This window comes from Lissotriton vulgaris, chromosome 8 (genome assembly GCF_964263255.1).
Source record: "Lissotriton vulgaris chromosome 8, aLisVul1.2, whole genome shotgun sequence".
Classification (NCBI taxonomy): domain Eukaryota; kingdom Metazoa; phylum Chordata; class Amphibia; order Caudata; family Salamandridae; genus Lissotriton; species Lissotriton vulgaris.
Window position 1 is genome coordinate 99103848 of NC_141696.1, and position 14999 is coordinate 99118846.

Consider the following 14999-nt stretch of genomic DNA (forward strand, 5'->3'; position numbering starts at 1 on the left):
ACAAATTATAAATAACTTTGTATTGCAAACTTTACAAAAATACAAAAATTATTTAAAACACAAACATCATTTTTATTTTTTTATTTTTCACACCCATATTATTGCAAAGTATATTCACAATGATATTCTTGAAAACTATATTACTTACCATAAAAAATCAATATTTTTGTCAACCATATTTCTGCATCACAATATTTATATGTCATGATATTTATTAAATCCCAATATTTGTGTCACTCGATATTTATGACTCGTTATTATGTCCAAATACCATGAGACTGACATGATTATAAGAAGGGAGGAAAAAGAAGTAGACTCTAAAACCCCAGTAAAGAGCAATAAAGTAGCAGGACTTTCAATACAGCTAAAGGTCCTCCTACGAAACAACACTTTGGTGAGTGCTCTACTAGACAGCGCAGCAAAAGTCACAATTGTGCATCAGACACTTCCGAGGTTCTGGATGTGAATCCAACTGATTTACAATTTAAACATACAAATATAAGGGGACATACCACATATTATTAAAGCAGTATTTTGGTCAAAATTGTCTGGTGATTATCATATAATCATAGGGAAAGAAGACAGGCCTCCAGTATTTATTAGAGAAGCACCCGGGGGAAAGAAGTCATAGGGTAGCTTTTTTTACCCATAGTACCTGAGAATAAGAGGGAACTCTACACCAGTGAATGGGTTGTGAGACAGGCTCCAGCCTTATACAGAAATCAGTGCTGCACAAACAAATGATAGATGGAATGCTGAATGAATCTACATTCACCCCAATCAAGAGATCTGGGTAAAATCCGTCATTCTTTTGCTAACCATGCCACCCCAGTTTAGACCCTGCCACATGCAAACATGGGATGACCCAGCTTGGCAGTATGGGCTGGACTGTTCCCATGGGGAGTAGGGACAAGATTAATTTGCATATGGCTGGATTCAAACTGGAGTGGCGTAGTGAGCAAAATAACAATGGATTTTACCCACATCTCTTGTCTGGAGGTGGATGTTTGATTCATTCAGCATTCCGTCATCATTTGTTGCTGCAGCACTTTTTGCCCTCGGTGGTATGTTTATGCCAAAGCGTTGCTCCTTTGCTTGCTGTGCTACTGGATTAAAGCTAGCGTGGCTGATGAGGGGTGAAAACCAGAAACCGGTCCCAGGATGCTTGCTTCCTGTCCAGGGAGGATCTGGTTTGGCAGATCAGGCTTGACTGTTTCCAAGAGGAGCAGGATCAAGACTGATTTACATATGACTGGATCCAGACTTGTGTGGCGTAGTGAACAAAATAACAATTGAATTAACCCAGATCTCTGGACTTGGGATGAATGTTTGATTCATTCAGCATTTGGTCCGTTATTTGTTGCTGCAGCACTTATACAGAAATCAAGTGGGATGTAACTAATACTGTAGTCCACATATATTTCCCTTAAGCAGCGAACCTCAACCATAAGCACAATACCATTTAAAGCCAGAAGCCAAAGATGTTATAAAAGCAATATTAGATCAGCTGCAGTACGAGGGCATAATAAAAGCTTGAATATCACCAATGAACATGCCCTTATCTGTGTCTCAAAACCAGAAGGCTCCTATATAATAGTTTTAGACTAGAGAAATTTCAATTCACAAACACAAACCTACGCAGTACAAAACACACATTGCACAGGTTTGATGACCAATTGGTGAAGAATAAATATAAAACAACCATAGGTATTTCCAATAGGTGTTTTACCTAGAACATAAATATAGTAACAGACTTATTTTAGTTTTGACTGCATGCAGTTTTCATTCCAATGCTTATCCATGGGCTTTCGGAATAGTCCCCGCTTATTTTTAGCACGCATTTAAGTCTACACCTAACCAGAGTTGACAGAGTAATGACCATATTAACATCACATGGTTAAAAAATGTATTTGAGGAAGCCGAAGATTGCCTACCTGATGGTGACCTTCCAAGGAGGAATCCAGCGAGAGGAATGTTGTAGCTCCAGAATTCTTCAGAATTGCCCTACCATGCAGCCTTCAGGTACACCGAAAAAGTTGCAAACCCTTATTGGATTTCTTATATTGGGACATACTTATTTACCTCATGACGATGACAGAGTGAAGCCCTTGTATTACCTGATTTTTCCCAAATTTTCATCTAAACAACGCCTGAGCATGCACACTGATATCTTGCATGCTCCAAAAGCAGACATGCGTGAGACTAAATATTTGCAAACTAGGTATAATAATACCAACCTAGTTATCAGAGTCTTACTTGGCCAATACCCATGTGACCTACAATGAAGGACAAACCATCCTATTGATTACAAGTCTCAGTTGTATTATTGTATTAAGTGAAACATGTTTTGCTGCAATTGATAAGATCACGACAGCTGTTCAAATTGCTATTTTAAAGGAGTTCTCTTTGGCTCAGGGAAAACAGATCATTGTTGTTTCTTCCGTACCAGCACTAGAAGCAGCCACCAGGGCATGCATTCATAATGCTTGCGCCCTACACCTAAGATGGTTACAGTGGGCCTCTTCTTTAAGCACAATGAATGCAAAGATTCAGTATGATACTACTCTGTACCCAGACTTTTCTCCAATGTGAACAACACCTCCAACCACTTTGCCCATTGAGTCTTGCCAGGGCATATTCTATATGGATGGCTCTACCCAACCTGTTGTAGAAACAAAATACAAATACTCCGCAGCCTGCACAGCAGTACAAGGTATAGTGAAGGACGGTGAATTCAACCCACAGCACATCCACACAAAAAATCTTAGTTGATAGTGCTGCAGAGCATGTAGAAGTGCATGCCTTGTTGTGTGCATTGTAAAAGACTGACTCATCAGTTCCCAACACTAATATCATCTGACTCATCTTTTTGCATGCAAGGTTACAATGTTGATTTGCAGCATTGGCAGCTGAATGGATTCAAAGGGGAAACCTATTAATAATAAACAGCATCAGTATGATGGCATTCACATCAAAGGGAACTGCGTGGCCTACCTAGTGGCAAAGGCTGCAATTTAGACTGTTAAAGTAGCAGTCCTAACCAGATCTAAAAATAAATCAACATAGCTTTCTCAACAGCCATTAAATGCAACCAAACAAGGTGGAAAACCTCCTGCAGGATATCCTCCCAAATACTCCTACACCTTTAATTCAGATAACATTCCTGAAGTCACTTTACGGAGTAGGAGACAGAATAATACCTAGTAGCCTGTCTAGACTAGATTTAAACAAAGAAACCCATGAGGAGTTAGCATCTGCTCAAACAGGAATGACCGCAGTTGTAGCAAAGTTACATCAATTTTACTGGTGGCCTAGTTTATATAGACAAACTAGGAATTCTGTTAGGCAGTGTGACATTTGTCAGCAGATTAAACCCTCTACTGTAAAAAAAACCTTGTCAACTACCCCCATGATTTAAATGATCACCTTCCAAGTGATTTATCTGGATCACATCCGTCCCCTCCACTCAGCCAGCTGATATAATTACATATTGATGGCAATGGGTTCATGTACTCAGCTCCTATGGGTTTGACCACAGAGAAATGCAAATGCTTTAGCAGAAGTAAAAGATTTGCACAGCCTGGTAGTGACTGGGGCAGTGTTGTGAGGTTCCTACCTTCCTGTAACACTGTGCCGGTTGGGTAACATAAACTATAGGGGAATAGACATCTGCAACCTCTAGAGCACTGCAACACCTATTCCCCAAGGAAATCGTGGAAAGAAATGTTACCCTTTTGTTAGTAACTAAGACATTGCCCAAAGTGATATACAAGAAATATACAATTTAGAATTTCAATATATTTATTGAGACAACTGTAATGTTGTGTCAAATATGTGAGCAGCAATAATAGAATGAAACAGAGGAGAGTGACCAGCGGTACTAAAATGGTAAATAGAATAAACAGTTCTACCATTGTACATAAGTTCTGCTTTATATGAATACATATAAAAGTACACCCGCTTAAAGTATCCTATCCTAACCTAGACATAGGTGTGTGCATCTGACAAGATACCCCAAATATTCTAACTGCCATTACCTCAGTGTGCAGTTCATTTGATAGTTTGTCCCAGCGGTTCAGCACTGCATCTCCATATGCATATGTCTGGAATTCAGCTGGGCTAGAATTCAGGCATGGTACAATGTTGACAATCTGTCTCGAAGTGCCGCTCTACCATAACCAGGAATTGGCCTATTTACATATTAAATGGCCCTCATTGGTTCTAATGCCTGAGACCTGGATCAGCATGGATTTTTACCATAGCTGCAAATAGATATCTCTGTGCAAACAAATGCCAATAACAATAATTTGTGCAGTGTATCTGGTCCTTCAACAGAATGTTCTAGGAGACAATGATAGTGCATATCAAGGATTGGAAATGTAAGCAAATGTATTCTCAGTACATAGTCGTGTGGTGATGCAATGGCAAACATTTGTGAAAGGTTACTGTGTAAGAGATCTCCGTGTAAAATATGTCAACTTTAAACAAGATCATTTTACTAAATGGATACGTCTGTGCTCAGAGGCCCAAAATCCATACAGCAGCAATTCATTGATTTCAATCAGTTAACGGTTCTGCGTTCGCCTCCAAGGCTTACAGGGATTCAAAGACAAATTGAATGGCATTGTAGTAGATGCTAACGGCATCATTAAACAGGATTTGACTGCTAGGGTGCTCAATCAGGTCTTAGTTGTTACCATGACCTGTATGGAGCTCGGAGAGCATTACATAACTTGCCTGGATGAGGATGCACTCCATACAAGGTTCTCTGCAGAGTTCCTATGTATGTGCCTCACTTAGATAATTCTGGAAGGTAGTGGATTAATATACATTTGACTGGCAGAAACTTTTAAATATTTTGCAGAATATTAAAGAAGTCCGAGACTCTGATGCAGCCACCTGTGAAGAGAGGGTTATCACTGCTGCTGGAAGGTGGATTTCCAAAGTTGGAAAAAATCCATGACAAACAAGCGTTTGCACCATTCTACAGACCTTCGGTTACGGTTCCTGGAGAAAAGGGGCAAAAGATCTTTTATCCTGCATGGCTCAAGGAACAACAGACAGGTGTCTATCGACCACGCTAAAATGCATTATGTGGCCAGTTCCCTGCAGCTGACCACTGCAGACACCAAGAAGGATTCAGAGCACTGCCTCCCAGCCTCTCCCTACTCTGAATACCCTACCTCCTGATCAGAGCAGTAACATTTCTGGCTTTAGTTCCCAGTCGGAATAGTTGAGCAGAACACTCTATGCAGAACCTTGAATTCAACTAACACAGGTGATGCTGTCAAAATAAAAGTCCCTACTGTTCAAAATAATTCTGGTGCCCTTTCAAGAGCCTCGAGAGAACAAACAACATTAAAAATGACTCTTGATATTTCACAGGAGATTTTTCAATCCCTTTTATAGTCACCCTTTGCCAGAGACTTCTTCATCCCTGCCAATGGTTTCATAACAAGTATTTGATCCTTCTGTGGTCCTATGCCTTGACCACTTTGGAAACTTTTCTTCTCCTCCTGTGCCTATCAATGATACTCGTTGTTTTACTGCTACTTAATGGACATTTTAACCCTACAAAGGTTTGTGAACTGCAACCAGACTCCTCATCCTACAGTCCGAAGAGGTCTCTATGCTGCAATCATTACAGCTTAGCCTGTCCCCGAGGGCATAGCATGGGAAAAGGTTCTATATCAGATTATAAGACCCACTGAGACATTGAAATTGACATATGTGAGAAAAGTTTCAATGAATGAAATTTATATACCCGGTTCTATTTCAGATGATTAGGACATTGAGACGGTTAAAAGAATGATGTCGGATTTACAGGAAAATGCTACTTAGACTAATGAAGATCCTTATTTGAATTCTGAAAATGTACAAAGAAATGTATTGCTATCATCATTACGCACATTATTATATACATAGGACTAGCTTTAGATGAGAAATTCAAAATTACACACAATGGGAACATTGTGAGGCTCCGCCTCCCAATAATCCTCCTAACTTTTCAAAGAAATTCCCTCACTTTTAGAGTGCTGACATATCACTCCCTTCAGCCTTCTTTTTCATACAGAATCTACTGAAGCATCTTAAAAAACAAACCAAATTACTCTACTGACGTTAGTCAAAACCTGGCTATTCAATGATATGAGTACTGGAAGGCAAACGTTGATCAAAAAAGTATTTGGGGAACCAAATCTTGTCAGATCCAAGGCAAAGAAGAGTTATTCTATGCCTGTATAATGCATAAAGAAACAATCTTTCAACAAAACTGTCCAATAGACTACCTGTCTCGGATTTGGAACAAATAAGGATTAAAGAGACCTTCTATACCACAAAACAACTCAACCATGTTCAATAATTGACAATTCCAAATTGATATGTCTGAATCATGCTGTGTTTTCATTCTAACACTGCTGGGCCTAAAATTAATTGTCCTTGTTTTGACACACGTTATAATACACAAACCCTTGTAGGAGTTACCACATGTAAAGTAGGTAAGACATGCCAACGATGGCTTTAACATTCTAGACTTTCATCTGTGAAGGAACACTTTTCCTTAATTAATGTAAGCATTGATTTTGCTGACTTCATTTTGGGACTACTTCTTATAAAAAATAAAAGATTCCTTACCACAGGAATATACACCATCTCTAATGAGTTAAACAAAAATGCAGAGAAAAGAGCTGCAGGAAGACTTTGAAAAGTAGATCAAGAAAACTTTCAAACAGTTTTTAAAGTTATTAATAATGGAATGCACACATTCTCCAAGAGAGTGTACTCAATAAATCAGATTCTGTCCTTAGTCTTAGACTTCATAAAAGGATACCTAGAGTCATTAAAACACAGGCAGGCTCATTTAAGACCAATTTTACAATTAAATTGGGCACTACAAACACTCAGATCAGGTTTCGTGCCTTGGCAACTTCTCAATGAAACAGCTATGTTTGAACCATATAAATTGACACTCACTCAAAAGCAATAAGCAAGAAAGAATGCACATAGACACTAATAAATGCGGAACAAGTTGAAGATGCACCATTTAAGGTTAGTGACATTCTACCTATTACCTGGCTTATACACGTATTATTTCCATGCCCAATTTAACATTTTATTTTAATGACTGTCAAAAAATAAATCCATTAGCTGGTATGAATCCATGCAAATTCTCAATCTTTCCATTCATGGAAATTTCCTCTTTCCCACATCTGTTTAAATGAAAATTAAGATTATTTTGTGTATATTAGTACATCAAAATGCAGAAATCTCCTCGGACACTCCCTTCTGTGTGACACCATTTCATTACATGGAATGTGTATCACCTTGATGCCAGGGATACGTTGTGTTTTATCCATTTTCCCTATTGCAACCAATCTCACACATCATGAAGGCTTAAATAATGGATCTCGTTTATTTCTACAAAATGCTACTAGCAGTGGGTCAGAACCCAGCCAGCCAAACCTGATAACAGTTTCAGAAACAATACAGTGTTGTGGAAGCACCTCAAAATATAATTTGGAATATTGCTTGGCCTAGTGAAAACCTGAAATCTATGTGTTTTGATGACCTAAACAAGCTATTGCCTTTTGTTGCAAGAATAAGTCCAGTTAACTTGAGCGGTTGAAACTTACAATCTGCATACAGACAGAACTGCTTCAGAGATTCAGAGGCTGCTACACAGACAATACCCAGCACATTCTGCCAATATCATACAAACAATATTTAACTTTTCTTTGACAACTGGTGTTGTGCATCTTTTTAAGAACATTGGATCTGCTCTTGTGACTGAGTTTAAAGTAGTATTTGGACAGACATAATTTTTTCATTCTCTGTTGTCTTTGGTATCATCATCTTTCTTCTGTTCCGACGAGGAAATCAGCAACATGAAGTACACATATTGAGCTGAACAAAGCTGCAGAGAATCTCTAGCATGCTATAGCTGCCATTCTTGGCAACCTAAACTCAGCTAGCACTGGATACTCACATTTCATAAAATGGATGCTACACAAGTAAAACCTGGATTCTGGTGCATAAACCGTCTGACTTAAAAAATCTTGGACTTGCAGATGGAGCAGTCCCCAGTGGCTTTTCTCAATATGGAAACAGTAATTCAACCTTTACATGAGCTCTAGAGACAATGCCAAGCAATGCACCTGTCCCTTCTACAAGATTCGACCTATGACAGAACAATGTCACCAATGGAAATTTTTGATGCAGCTCTTGATGAGTGGCTCAACTCACTGTTATAATTCCAGTCCCCTGGAGAGGAGCTGCAATTATCATTAAGTGCGTTCGACAAGCTAGCAATTGCTGGGCCATCAAATACACAGATTGTTAACTATGAACATGCTCTATACGGTTTTCGTAAAGTTCACATGTATGCTACATGTGCAACCAACCACGACCACAGATACCACAAAAGACTGTATGAGGTATGAATTGAAGAAAATTATTTTTTTGTATAGACTCTTTTAATTTTGAATTTATTTTTTTACTTTTCTTACCGTATATTTTTAATCTAGTATATTTCATATTATCATTGCTATGTTTGATCACCAACATGCATAAAACCCTTCAGATAGCTTTGGATAATTATTCATCACCTGAAAAAATGCAAGACTTAAAAGTATTCATGCTCATCTATATGTTCTACATATGCCATATTTAGTTATTTTCATATATAACGTATTGATAACGTTTTGTTTCATGCTATAAGTATGTTACATATTATGTTTAACTGCAGGACCATGTCCGTGCACTGTGCGGTAAAAGCTTTGCCAAATTAAAACTCATAAAAAGACTCTTCCTATGGATCCCCCAGGAGTACCAGAAAACCATCATTCAGGCCCTGCTTATAAGTAACTTGCATTACGGGAATGCACTCTATGTGGGCATGGCAGACTACCTCTTCACTCATTCGCATGTAATCCAGAATGCGGCCGCCAAGTTGGTGTGCAACAAGAGTAACTATAGCTCGGATTCAGAATGCACGAGGGAGCGCCACTGGCTGCCTGTGCGCCAAAAGGCTAGATTTAAGCTGCTGGGTCATGCACACAAAGTTCTACACCATCTTGGCCCCAGAAAGGTAATGTCAGGAGACATGTTGTGGCGGCCGTTGGTAATTCTAGAAGGGTTGGGCACTCTCGATTCCTGACTAAACCTAGAACTGTCAACGTATGGCAGTATCTGTAATGGTAACTGCCCTTCCTAAGGTGGCCGCCAAAGTCGTCAGGTAGTGGTTAGGAGTTGCCTGGCTAGGCGGTTTAGTTTACATGGGGCGCGCGAGCCTGGTGAGCTGCGCACTTCAATTTGAACTGTTTCCTGAGGAGAAGTCTGTGCCCGTTCCTCCGCGTTTGTTATCATAGCGGGAGGTAACGGAATTGGAAATTCAGAGTAGATACCAGTCGGGAGGCAAGAGGAGCCTCTCTTATCCCGTATTTTCAGAGATAGTCGTCAGAGTAAGCTCCGGGTCCGTGTTGAGTTGAACAGACTTCCCTTGACAAACTTTGCTGAGCACTTCAGTATTTGCAGCTAGTGAGCAGAAGTGGAAATTCAGTCAGTGGCAGTGTTGTTCTTGCTGCCTTTAAGCCTCTATCAATCCAGAACTATAACTATCGTCTGGAAGATAGCTTGAGGTTTCTCCGAGGCAGACATTGGTTTACTTGAGCCTGTTCAGAGACTTCGTCAGCACTAACTGTCTGGAGGCGTTGAAGACTATACAGAACCCCTGGAATTAGAAGACTGCAGACTATACGACGTAAGGTACTGTCAGCTGTGCAAAACCTCCCTTCGTTGCGTTTACCCTTGTTTCTTCCTTCCCTTTTTCCTTCCTTTATTCCTTTTTGCGCGCTACGGATTTTCAGCAGCATGCACAGCTTGTACATACGTCCAGCAGAATAAAAGTCAAAGAAAAGGTACAGACATTAGAAAAGCTCCCACTGGAGATTCATCAGGTAGGATAGTTCTGAGTGGACCATTCCTAGAACCCTTCTGCTGATTAGGTGAAAGTCTCTAATGTAGTTTGTTTCTCTTTTAGACAGAATCTCCAAAACTCCATTACTTATTTAATATAGAAGAGAGGCGAAGACTCTGCAGTGAGCTGGTAGGATAAAAGCTAAGTTTGAATGTTGAATGTTTAAATGATTCTGAATGTAGTGTTCTCAAAATCCCCTCCCCTCTTTTATGTGCATTAGACACCCCCTTAAGATGTCAGGAGAAGCAGTAGAAGATTCCAGAATCTGACCGGGGTGCCAGCAACAGAGTGTCTCTTCTTTCTCACTCCACTTCCCCTTTCCCCCCCTCGCTGGTCAAGTAGATAAATTCGCTGCGACACCAGTGAGTGGGAGTTTGGGATTAGCAGCAGTTCAGCCTCTGCGAAGCATCTGGAGCCTTTGACAGGTAATTCTGCGCCACCACACGGAATCTGAGGTCATGCAGCCAGGCATCAAGAAAGCCAGGGTAGGGGGTCGCTCTTTCTCCTATCTGGCAGTAACTCATTGGAACAAATCGCAACTAGAACTTCGGTTTACTGATGATCACCTGGCATTTAAAAAGAAGTTGAAAACACATTTGTTCCCCAGGATTCGACCAGTGACATAGAGACCTCCTACATCACCTCACTCCCCCTTAGTTGCGCTTATAAATAAATATATCTTATTTTAGGTACTGTAGCTCTTGGAACTTCGAGAGCATAGAATTCTGCACACATTAGCTGAATCCCTATTTGCAAGATATGCCCCTATGACATCACATACCATCGTACAAGCCGGGGATGACGTAAAGCCCCTAAGGTACGACTCCGTTTGAGGCAGGCCCTGACTCCAAACCTAGATAATGGAGGTCCCCATCTTCTCAATCTTATCTTAGACAATACAAGTAGCTATCTTTCCTAATTTATGAAGAATCATAGTCATGGCTGCTATTTGACAAGGTTAAATGGGAATAAATACAGACATATGGCAGATGCAGCGTTTGCCGGCGGTGGGACCCGGGAGCAGCCAGCGCAGCCAGCGCTGACCAGGAGACCAGCGGACCCTCCCCCTTGACACCGGGGGCATAATAACTGACCTTGCGCCTCCCGCTTCGCGGGAGACGCAGCGTTTGCCGGAGGTGGGACCCAGGAGCAGCCAGCGCTGACCAGGAGACCAGCGGACCCTCCCCCTTGACACCGGGGGCATAATAACTGACCTCGCGCCTCCCGCTTCACGGGAGACGCAGTGTTTGCCGGCGGTGGGACCCAGGAGCAGCCAGCGCAGCCAGCGCTGACCAGGAGACCAGCGGACCCTCCCCCTTGACACCGGGGGCATAATAACTGACCTCGCGCCTCCCGCTTTGCGGGAGACGCAGCGTTTGCCGGCGGTGGGACCCAGGAGCAGCCAGCACTGACCAGGAGACCAGCGGACCCTCCCCCTTGACACCGGGGGCATAAAAACTTACCTCGCGCCTCCCGCTTTGCGGGAGACGCAGCGTTTGCCGGTAGTGGGACCCAGGAGCAGCCAGCGCAGCCAGCGCTGACCAGGAGACCAGCGGACCCTCCCCCTTGACACCGGGGGCATAATAACTGACCTCGCGCCTCCCGCTTCGCGGCAGACGCAGCGTTTGCCGGCGGTGGGACCCAGGAGCAGCCAGCGCTGACCAGGAGACCAGCGGACCCTCCCCCTTGACACCGGGGGCATAATAACTGACCTCGCGCCTCCCGCTTCGCGGGAGACGCAGCGTTTGCCGGCGGTGGGACCCAGGAGCAGCCAGCGCAGCCAGCGCTGACCAGGAGACCAGCGGACCCTCCCCCTTGACACCGGGGGCATAATAACTGACCTCGCGCCTCCCGCTTCGCGGGAGACGCAGCGTTTGCCGGCGGTGGGACCCAGGAGCAGCCAGTGCAGCCAGCGCTGACCAGGAGACCAGCGGACCCTCCCCCTTGACACCGGGGGTGATATAAACAAGCTACATTTCAGGCCCCGTGGGACGCGCGCGGGCGTGCGCCGGGATAAGCCCGGGCAAAGGGCGGGCCCTCTGAGGCCCTCCGAGACCGAGGGAGGCCGGGCCGGGCCACTGCTCTAACATCTTTCTAAAAGGTGAGCGGGGGTATAAGTCAACATGGGGAAGCGCAACAACACATCTACGGTGTCTGCACCCACGTCTTCCCCTACTACACTTCTCTCCTTTGAATGTCTTCTTGAAAACGCTCTAACCCTGGTACAAGGAGAAATTGCCAATACAGAAAGGAGGATGTCTTTGGGCCACACCAACACTGCTGTACTCTCACCTCAAGCAAGGCTTCCCAAAAACCTTCCGCTATCTCCTGCAATTACCATCACAAAAGCCCCCACCACATTACCATCATTGGAACGGCAGCCTGGGGAGAGCAGCCCGGTCATAACTACTGACTCACAACCGGACTGTGTCGAACAGCCCATCACTTCACCCCCGCCTACGCCTACGTGTAACAAAGCCGGTGAAGGTAAAAGAAAAAGGGGCCCCCTGAAATCGACCGTTAATAAAAGGAAGCAACCTGCCCGTAATAAGAATCAGCCCACCCCACAGTCCATGTGGACCAGAGGGAAACATCAACATTCTGTGGAACAAATTGCCACTACTGATCCACCTCAACTGGATGGACTATCCCCGCCCATAATCATTCCAAGTGACAACCACAATTCCTTGGGCACACAGACTGAGTTATTCACTGACAGTATTATTCAACCTAAGCCCAATGGAAACTTGATTGAAACAATAGTTGATACTGTTTTTAAACAATTAGAATGTCAAATGATAAAGAAATTTAATATCGTTTTTAAAAGGTTAGATAAATTAGAAAATTTAGTTAAAAAGGAAGAGGTAAAAAGGAAGGGGGTGATTAGCCTTGACCAGCTCAGGGGCGAGCGTCTTTTGAAGGACCTGGAGTCTGTTAGTAAGGCTATTCTGTGTAATGCGCCCAGTACCAGTAGTAGCAGTACGAAGGAGGTTCCCAAACCTGCCAGCAGTACCTCTATAGCCAATAACACGCCCCGGCCCACTAACTTAGGGCAGACTAAACCTGCCACTAAAGCGATGCCAGTTACTTCTACAGTTGCAGGCTCATCCAACCCTACTATCTCAACCAACAACCTTAGACAAGAGGGTCACAACACTACCATCCCCTCTGTAAATCACGCGGCACAAAACAGCAATAATGCCAGGAACGTCCAACCAATAGACAACAGACCCAGAAAATCACAAGAATCCACCCTCCATTTACCACCCGATGCCTGCCCCTATGTCTTAGTTCTGACAGGCGTCCCACCACTAAAAGAAGGACAGGGGGAATCCTGGGTCCAGTTGCTTAACAAGTGCATTGATTGGCTGAGTAAACATAAGGGGGTTGGCTATGACATTAGGAACGAAATTTTGTCTGCCCGCCGTGTGAGCTGGATCGGTCCCTTACGTAAAGATTTCAATGGGGACTGTATCGTCCTAAATTTTAGGAACCCCGGTACTGCTAAATTTATACTTAATCACAATAGCCCTAATACTGGACCCTCTACAGTTGTTACTCTCCTGCCTCTGGGCTATTTTTACAGGCCCCCACCCATGCAAGCCTTCTCTGCCCCTCATCCCTTCCAACCTTTTCCTCCACAGCCGCCTTTCCCACTTTTTAACAGATTCTCCGCTCTGGCAGACACATGGAGCCTGGATTGACCACTAGATACTCTTATACACACACAAGCTGTTGAACACACTTACAACAAGGCCTCTGTTGGCATTTTCCCTACCAGTCCAAGTGTAACGCCACCGAATTCTCCAGACAGGCGCAGGATGTCATCTTGCCCTAAAAAAGGCGCCTCTGGCCATACATCTACCATGGACCTGGATGAATTCTCTGTTCTGAGCTGGAATATTGCCGGCCTTAATGCTAAAATGAACATTAAGCCTTGGATTGACTGGGTAACAGGCTTTGATGTCCTAATGCTGCAGGAAACTTGGTGTACAAGATCTTTACTACTAGAGGGCTATAGTTGCCATAACTTGATTGTTCCATCTCCTGCTATTGGTCGCCCTAGCGGAGGGCTATCAATTTGGGTGAAAATCACAGCCGGAGTCAAAACCGAACTAGTGCCAACCAACAACAAAAATGTTATGGCCTTGAAATACCATGGACATCTAAAGTTATGCTTTATTAATTTTTATAATAATGATTTTATAACCCATCCCAATGTTAGGGGCCGATCAGGATCGCGGACGGACTTGCGTCCGTCCGCGACCCCAGAGCAGGAGGGAACCTCCGCATGGGCATGCGGAGTTCCCTCCTGTGCAATTAGGATGTGACCGCCACCCTGGCGGTCACATCCTCTATTTTTAACATTGCGGCGGGTGCAGCTTCAAGCTGCACCCGCGGCAATGTTAAAAATGCACGCATTGCTTTTGCATGCAGAAAGAGGCAGGCACCGTGCGGTGCCTGCCGCTTTCTGCATGCAAATGCAGGGGGGTACCATAGGTACCCCCCATGTGCACCCCCCACCCCCCCTTCACCTAGGGGGCCCGCAACGGGCCCCCGCAGTGAAGTTCCGTATGCTTTTCCACGGCGGGAAACGCGCCGCAGAAAAGCATAATTCACTGCCCATCCTAATATGGTGGACGGTGTCTGAGAGACACCGTCACCATATTAGAGCTTTTCCGCCGCGGTTGTAAGCCAACCGCGGCGGAAAAGCTGCGGACGGAAACCAGGACCCACCAGCCATCCTAATGTGGCGGTGGGTCCTTGGTCAGTCCGCTGCGGTTTTTCCGCATCCTCGGGGCCGGCGGTGGCTTCCGCCGGCCCCGAGGATGCGGAAAAACCGCTATCCTGATCGGCCCCATAATTTTTTGGGTTTATTTACATTTATTGATGATGTAGTTGATGGTCAAAAATATGGAAGCTATGATGGCATTTGCCTAGGGGGCGATTTTAATGCTCACATTCACCATAGCTCCACGCCTTGTAGGAGAGGTGAGGAATTATCAGAACTGTTAGCGACAGGCGA

The 14999-nt window shown here is 43.8% G+C and overlaps 1 protein-coding gene across 1 annotated transcript in view; it reads left to right on the plus strand.

Moving 5' to 3' along the window:
• Positions 1-13839: 13839 nt before the first annotated feature.
• The window catches only part of LOC147693523 (vomeronasal type-2 receptor 26-like), a 62064-nt gene continuing 60904 nt past the window's right edge, over positions 13840-14999 (plus strand). Inside the window, exon 1 of the mRNA XM_086936039.1 lies at positions 13840-13923. Within this exon, the coding sequence (XP_086792165.1) occupies positions 13840-13923 (84 nt within the window). The remainder of the gene's footprint in view (positions 13924-14999) is intronic.